Below are 7,848 nucleotides of genomic sequence, written 5' to 3'. Positions count from 1 at the left end.
AAATGTACCTTAAATAATAAAGTTACTGGTGACTTCATCTTTGCAATTGATTTAATGTGGTTTAGCACTGCACAGTATTTTTTTTTCAGAAAGGGCCTTCATCTCCAGCCTCAGCTCCTGCCTGATTTCCTGTCCCTTGGCTCTTAGGATCACATTCCACAAGGAGCTGACATGCCTTTGCTCAAGGGAGTACTTTCCCTTAGTCCTCATAAGAAGGTAGTAAGACCAGCCTGAAACAGCATCAGAAAGATGTGTGCTTAGAGAACGGGCAATAGGGAGGGAGGGGAAACCTACCTGTATTCAATGATACTGAGAATGTGTATTTCAAAAGGCCAAGGGAAGGAGGGTAGGCAAAAAAACCTATTCAATGTCTTTGCAAATTTGCTACAGTGAAGATTTTTAAAAGACTCAATTCTTCTTCAGTTAGAGGAGATAAATTGCTAAACACTGCCTTGCAGGTGGAGAAACAGAAAAGATGAGCACCTCCCAAAGGTGCTAACACTGGCCAGCGGCAAAGTGAGGAAAATAAACCAGGACAATAGAGCTCTTAGCTTTGATTTCAGTCTCACTTTCAGGGTTTTCCTTGAGTTGCAATCTCAGGTCCTGTGACAGGTTCATCTATGTAGGCCAAATAATTTTTATGCCTGACTTTCTGGAATCAACTAGGAGCCAGCAGACAGCAGTTTCTATTGGAGTTTACAGCATTTCTGGGATTTTGGGGGGAGTGGACACAGTGCACATACATAGCCAGAATTATTAAAGTTCCCTAAAAAACCCCATAGAATGCAGAGTTCAAACTGTATGTCTTTTTTCCTTCTGTCTCCTATCTTCACCAGTCCCTGTGGTATCAGTGGAAGCATCCACACAGCAAAACCACCCAAGTTCACCCACCAATAGAAATGTATGCAATCTTCTGCCTTTGGCCATTTGAAGGTAAGCTTGTATCCCATGCGTTTGCTCTGCAATGCTATGACGTGTCCCCAGGTGATGCTCTGACCAGAAGCAAAGCGTGTCCCCCAGTGAGGCCCAGTGCTCAAGGGGATGCGTCAGCCCATTGCTCTTGGGCTGCCATTACAGGACCCACTGCAGCACAGCTTCAGGCAAGTTGTCTGAAACATCAATCTCTCCTCCAAGGCGCGACTGACTGCTCTCTCGCTACTATCCTCTTGTGATGTTACTCCCGCGGTAAGTGCCATAGGAGGCTTGGGCCAGACTGGATAGTCCCATGCCTAGCCCAGGTCAGTCTATAAAGAAAAGGTTGCTGTGGCCATGCTATGGGAATGGTACGCTGTGAACACACCCAGCACCTGGCCCCAGTCAGGCCGTCAGTTACAGTGACCCCAAGCGCTGAAATAATACGTGGAGGGCAAAACGTTCTGAATCCCTTTTCCGAATTTGCGCTACTTCCCCCCACACGAAAGACTGAAAAATTGAGAGACACTCGCGGCTACCACTCTGAGGTTGCTGACCGCTGCCGGCCAGAAGGCTCGTCAGGGCGGGCGCGGTCCGGCACCGCGGAGGGGGTCCTGCACCCCCGGGGAGGGTCCGGTGGCACCGGGTCCCGCTCCCGGTCCCGTCCCTCCCCTCCCGCTCGCCGGGGCGGAGGCAGCGGGCCCAAACGAGCACGCGTGGGCCGTGAGGAGAAGTGGGCGTGTCGCCCCCTCCCGCCAAGCCGTCCCCTCAGGCCGGCAGCCATGTTGGGGAGCGGTGCGGCGAGCGGGCGGTGCGCGGCGCCCTCTGGCGGCTCCCCGCCCGCACATCGGCTAGGAGCGGGCGGTCGCCGGCCATGAAGTCCGTTTTCGTCACCGTGGGCACCACCAGCTTCGACGACCTGATCGCGACCGTCTGCTCCCCGGCGGCCCTGCAGGTGAGGCGGCGGACAGCCCGGCTCCGCGGACGGCCGACCCGGGCCTGCCCGCAGCGACTCAACCGGGCGCCTGCGCCCTGGGAGCTGTTCCGCCCCGCCCCGCCCTCCTCCGCCCGCCAGTGACTGCCGCGGGTGTCGGGGTGGGGGGGGTACCGGGAGCGCTCGGTGGCGGGGGGCGTGAGGCGGCGGAGGACGGGGAGGCGCGGACGGTCTGTGGCGCGAAGCGGGAGGCGGGGCGGGGGGGGTGGCAGCGGCCTCCGGGCCGGGGTAACCGGGAGCGGGGCCCGGTGTCCCGGTGTCCGACCCGGGTACACGCACCCCCCCCCCCCGCCATCTATCCCATCCATTCCCTCCCCTCCTGCCGCCGCAGGTGCTGCAGAGCCGCGGCTACCAGAAGCTGGTGCTACAGGTCGGGCGGGGCGAGCTGAAGCCGGCGCCGCGCGGGAGCCCGGCCTTGGCGGTGGAAGCTTTCCGCTTCAAGGACTCGCTGGCCGAGGACCTGCGGAGGGCGGACCTGGTCATCAGCCACGCAGGTAGAGAGCCCTGTTTGTCTGCCGAGCCTGTTCTCCTCGGGGCAGGAGTGGGTGTCGGTTGGATGAAGTGTGTTTCTCTGAGGCTCGGAAGTGGGCTGGCAGTGAATGTTCAGGTCCAGAGCTAGAGCTGGATGGTTAAATCTTCACTTTCAGGAGTCTCCTTCCTGTGTTTCAAGAGCAAGCAGGATGATATTTCGTCTGTCAGGGCAAAAAAATCATCGTGTTTTCTGCTTCTCCTGTAGGTGCAGGTAGCTGTCTGGAGACTCTAGAAGAAGGAAAGCCACTAATAGTAGTAACAAACGAAAAACTGATGAACAACCATCAGCTTGAGCTGGCAAAACAGCTCCACAGAGATGGGCACGTCCTCTACTGTAATTGCAGGTATGGAGCTGCTGTGGCTGTCCTGACGGAACAAGCAGTGTTCAGCACCATCACTCGGTGTGTTATTACAGTATTGAGAATGTAACAAGGAAATCGACATCCTCCTCTGTAACAACCATTTGTTTGCAGTGTAGATTTCCCATAGTGGATAGATTAACATTAGGTGCTAATTTACCAAACTTATCAAACCATTTGACCATGACTCCTTTTAAATTTTTTTTTTTTTGAGGGCACATGTATTCAGATTGAAAGAAGAGGAGTTTAAACCATATAGAAGTGGTTGAATTTGGAACAGTCAGGTAGCATCCTAGAGGCACCTAACAGCTTCTCTCTTTCTCTGCTCTTTCTCACTAGTTGGATTCTTTTTTGAAGTCTAGAAATAATACAAGCCAGACCATCTGTATGTAACCATGAGCCATAAGGAATAAAATGCTCCCTGCAGACTTACGACTCCATTTCATCATTTTGCTATGTGGATTTTCCTTGTAAAGGGCACTAAAGCTGACTGTATAGATGCACTGACATAATAAAATTGAAAGTATCTGCAGTGTTCAGAACAAAACATAAGAATGGCCTTACTGATACAGATCAGGAGTCCACGTAGCTCAGCATCCTATTTGCAGTGGCCATATGCAGATGCTCAGCCAAAAGTAGAAGCAGGGCAAGAACATAAGGTACTTCCTTGTATTACTTTCTCTCTAATGCTCTTAAGTGCTTTGATTCAGGGGGATTCCTAAATTAGATGCTGTTTGGTTAGTAACTTTCAATACCTCTGTCTTCCAAGTACTTATTCAGGCTGCACTTTTAAACAAACTTCCTGAATCCACCACATCCTCTGACAGGGAGTTTCACAGATCTACTGCCTGTCACTTCAGGGAAAAAAACCCAAACAACAAACCAAACCACCAAACAACCAGCCTCCCCCCCCCCCCCCAACCACCAACAAAAAAACCCAGCTCCTTTTGTGTTCATCCTGGCTCCTTGTTAGTTTCATTCACTCTCTTGTTTTGACTATATCTTACTGTTTTATTTATGATTGATTGCACTCTATAAATAACAGATGACCTCTAAATTGAAGGCAGAGGAAATGCAACTCCCATTATTTAGTCTGCATCTTGTTCCTTTGCCCTGCAAATAGGCTTTCGTATGTTTCAGAAGAGGCTTCTGAAAAGACTAGGCCTGTCATTCATTTAAATTGGGCAAGTTTCTTAAACTTACTGTCTCAGTGCTTCTGACAGCTTTGGAGACAGGAAGGAATTTTTATTTCTTTGTGTTGAACAGTGCCTAGTATTCGAGCCTTACTTGCAGTCTGATAGTAGCAAGCAAACAGATTGGTTTTTGACTGTTCTTTCTGGCTATGTGCTAAGTGGAGAACTGTGCCATGTGTTAAAATAGGATGAATTTCCTGGTACTGTTTATGGTGGAGATCCTCAGATCTTGTTCAGTCTCCCAACATTGCAACCACAGCAGATTAAAAAGTCAAGAGCTGAGGTTGTCTGTCAAAGCTGTGGTGTAGGTCCAAGTGTGTTCTTGGCAATGCTGCCTAGGAGCCAGCGATGGTTGGGGCCTGCTGGTTTGTGGGGTCTCTTCCTTTCAATACGTGTCCTTATTTTTGTTTCCGTGCTAAAGGATTATGTATGTATGAATAGAAAGAAAACTGTGTGAAGAAAATACTTCCCTTTGGGATGGATTTTTTAAAAATTTTTGGTTTTGGTCTCTTTTTACAGCACTCTTGTGGAGACACTGCAGTCAATGGACTTGTCAACTTTGAAACCTTATCCTCCTGGACAGCCAGAAAAGTTTGCTTTGTTCTTGGATAAAGTTGTTGGGTTTCAATAAACAATACAGAGGAATAAAAATGTCAGAATAAAACCTTTCTCCTCTCCTAGTGAGGCCTTCCATACTTAAGAGTCCACCAACTGGGACAAACCCTCAAAGAAAACGTCTGTTAATATTAACTGACATTAAATGGTTTCCTGTTTAGTGCCAGTTTGAAGTCATCTGGCTCTATGCTTAAGAGAGCACAGTGCCAACAAGGGGTGGGGGGAGTATGAGTTGTCTAGTTTCTTCGACAGACAGATATTCACATCACAAAAAAGCTGGCAATTCCAATGAGGAGGACAAGCTAAATTACTTCTTAACAGGCATGGCATATCCATAGTGGTCTCTTGCCTAGTACTGGTGGAAGTAAGCTGTCCTTGTTGATGTTCTGCAAATAAGCAGATGCCTTCAGCTCTCATTTTATGTGTTTACAGAAGCACTGAAAAGAGAATTTTAAAACTGAGAGATTTATGCCTCTTTAAAGGGAAAGGGGCATGTGGTGAATCTGGGTGGGAAAAGTCAAGAGCTGCAAACCTGCTGCCAAACTGTCCACCAACTGACTTGCCTGGTTTTGGGTGATTTACTCCCAAAGTAAAACATGGCCTATAGGAGAGGAATGGAGTTCACAGTACAGTCAATCCATTTACACAGCAGTATTCCATCATTACTTAGTTTGGACTTCAGTAAAGTGCAATGTTTCCTATTTGATGCTGTTTGGAGCTCCCCATTTGAAGCTCCTCATGTAATTTAATTGAAATTGTCAACTGTTGATGTTACCATCAATTCGTTTAAGTAAATATTTTCAAAAACAGAGGGGGTTTAAACTTAAAAGTGTATATGCGGGCTGTTTGGTCTGTAATACTCTATAATTGTATATGCACAGTTGGTGCTAATTGCCCTTCCTGCAAAGACATTATTTGTTTGGGGTTTTTTGTTGCTGTTGCTTAAAACAAGACAGAGAAACTTCTGAATCGGTGCATCTGATATCCGAGTGCAATTTTTACTAGCAAACTGAATTTACATAGAGGCATTTTCCTCATCAAATCAAGCACGGGGCTATCCGTGGAGTAAGTCATGCTGCAGAGTTGTGCAAGAGTGGTTTTTGCTGATGCCCAAAGTTTTCCCCCAATACTTTATTTGGGAGCAACTAAGATTCTTGCTTCCTTAACGATGTTTATAGGGCTGCTATTTCAAGTTTACCTCTAGCAGCTTGTCTCCAGTCCGAGAGCAGGCCGGAACGTCACAGGAAATTTTGAAGAACCATTTGACCGATTTTTCCGCTAGTTCTTTGCCGTCGCAGGCACATCAAGCAATGAAGTCGGAAGAAGTTAGCTTAGCGCGGACTCCCTTCTCTTCCCGAGGCAGGTCCGGGAGGAGACGCCGTCTGCGGGGGGGGGGGGGGGGTGGCTTACCGCGGTTCGGCGTGCCCGCCCACGCCGAGAGCTACCGGGGGCTGGAGAAAAACGACCCCCCCCGGCGCTCGGACAGCCGTGAGAGCGGGACAGGTACTCGGGGCTCTTCGCGGGCATCTTAAAATGGCTGCTGCGGGAGGCAGCTCCTGCGGGCGGTCCGCGGGCTCGCCGGGAGGGCACCGCTCGCAGCTGCCTCTCGGGACAGCTGGCAGGCGAAGGGAACCGGCCCCAGCTGCGGCGGGACGGGGGCGAGCCGGGCTCGGGGGTGCGCTCCGTGGGCGGCAGCGCCCGGTGCCGGCGCGAAGGGGGATGCCGGGGGTCGGGTCATGGCGCCCGGCGCAGGTGGGCGCGTTGGGTGCGGCCCCTCATTAGCGGCAGCCGCGTGCCCCGCCGCCACGCGCCGCGCAGCGCCCCGCGCGGAGCCCCCCCTCTCCCGCTTCTGCCTTTGCCGCTTCAGCCGCCGCCCGTGGAAGATGCAGAAGGGCTGGAAGAAGTACTTCGGGCAGAAGTCCTTCAGCGAGGTGGCCATGGACGAGTACCTGGGCAGCCTGGGGCTGTACCGCAAGATGACGGCCAAGGACGCCTCCTGCCTCTTCCGAGCCGTCTCGGAGCAGGTGGGCGGCGGGGCGGCACCGCTCACGGTCTCGCGGGGGGGAGCCCGGGCGCCTCAGGCCCTCGCCGGGGCTGGCAGGGCGGGCGGGGTCCGCTGCAGGCCGGCGGCCGGGGGTGCGGAGGGGGGTGCCCAGAGAGAGCGTGGCGGGAGGGGATGTGTGTGGGGACGGGGGCGGGCGGGCTCCTGCGTCGCTTGGGCTTTCCTCAGCTTCTTTCCCCAAGTGCCTGTGGCCCCTCTGCAGCCTGTCCTCTCTCCGTGTTGTGAAGCGTTTTGTGGTGGTGTTGGTCTTCATAAACTATGAGGAAAATAAGGCTAACGCGAAGCATTAATTAAACTGCGGTCGTCTTCATTCTTTCATAACCTTCGTTTTTTCAGCTGTTTTCATCTCAAATTCATCACATGGAAGTTAGGAAAGCTTGTGTCGCGTTTATAAGGCAACACCAGCATAAGTTTGAATCTGTAAGTAATGTGTGTGTTAGGCGGTTTTGCATACATAGTTAGGAAGTAATGTGGGAGGGGGTGAGCGGTTTAGCCATAAACATACCCACATAAACATATGCACTGAAAACACGTCATGCTTTGCCAGGCTGGATGCATGTAAGCGAAGAGAAACAGCAGGGTGATTGCTCGCTTAATTCATTCGAGTTGTAATCGCACAAGTTTTATTTGACTTTGTATTTCTGAAGTTCCTGAAGTCAAGCAAGTTACTAATACCCAAGTAACCAGTAAGGTGACGGTTATTTGTGTAGTATATTCTCTGTGGAGCAACCATTGCAGAATGTAGTAGGTAGGAGATATGTAGGATTTTGGAGTGAGAAACAAACATCAAAAAATGGTGGAAAGCTCCAGAGCGTGTTTAATCGTTGCATAAAGTCACAGGGTTTGGGGGTTGGCTTTTTTTTTTTGTTTGGTTGGTTTTGCGTGTGGCAGTTAGCGTGGCCACAGGCATGTGGCAGTTTGTGCGGGTGCATGCGAAGCACTGTTTTTTGTGGTGTTGGGGTGTTTTGGGCTTTTTTTGTTTTGTTTTTTCTTGGTGTGTGTTTTGTTCCCCCTGCCCCTCCCCTCCCCCCATCGCAGTTAAGTGCTTAATCTAACCTAGGAGGGAGATGAGTCACTGAGTATTTCTCAGACTCATGCTCTTAATTTCTTTAGGATCCCTTGGTACCTCTACATTGGTACCCCCAAATCATTCCTATGCTCTAAGGCAGGGAACAGCTGAAG

The 7,848-nt window shown here is 50.8% G+C and overlaps 1 protein-coding gene across 1 annotated transcript in view; it reads left to right on the top strand.

Annotated features, from left to right (window-relative positions):
- Positions 1 to 1,609: 1,609 nt before the first annotated feature.
- ALG13 (ALG13 UDP-N-acetylglucosaminyltransferase subunit) overlaps positions 1,610 to 7,848 on the top strand; it is a 31,111-nt gene continuing 24,872 nt past the window's right edge. Inside the window, exons 1-7 of the mRNA XM_052814094.1 lie at positions 1,610 to 1,867; positions 2,238 to 2,400; positions 2,643 to 2,781; positions 4,509 to 4,617; positions 5,903 to 6,107; positions 6,150 to 6,628; positions 7,003 to 7,086. Of these exons, the coding sequence (XP_052670054.1) occupies positions 1,787 to 1,867; positions 2,238 to 2,400; positions 2,643 to 2,781; positions 4,509 to 4,617; positions 5,903 to 6,107; positions 6,150 to 6,628; positions 7,003 to 7,086 (1,260 nt within the window). The 5' untranslated portion in view covers positions 1,610 to 1,786. The remainder of the gene's footprint in view (positions 1,868 to 2,237; positions 2,401 to 2,642; positions 2,782 to 4,508; positions 4,618 to 5,902; positions 6,108 to 6,149; positions 6,629 to 7,002; positions 7,087 to 7,848) is intronic.

The sequence above is a fragment of the Harpia harpyja genome, chromosome 18, assembly GCF_026419915.1.
Source record: "Harpia harpyja isolate bHarHar1 chromosome 18, bHarHar1 primary haplotype, whole genome shotgun sequence".
Taxonomy (NCBI): domain Eukaryota; kingdom Metazoa; phylum Chordata; class Aves; order Accipitriformes; family Accipitridae; genus Harpia; species Harpia harpyja.
Note: the sequence above shows the minus strand (reverse complement) of the source record. Positions and strands in the feature narration are given on the sequence as shown.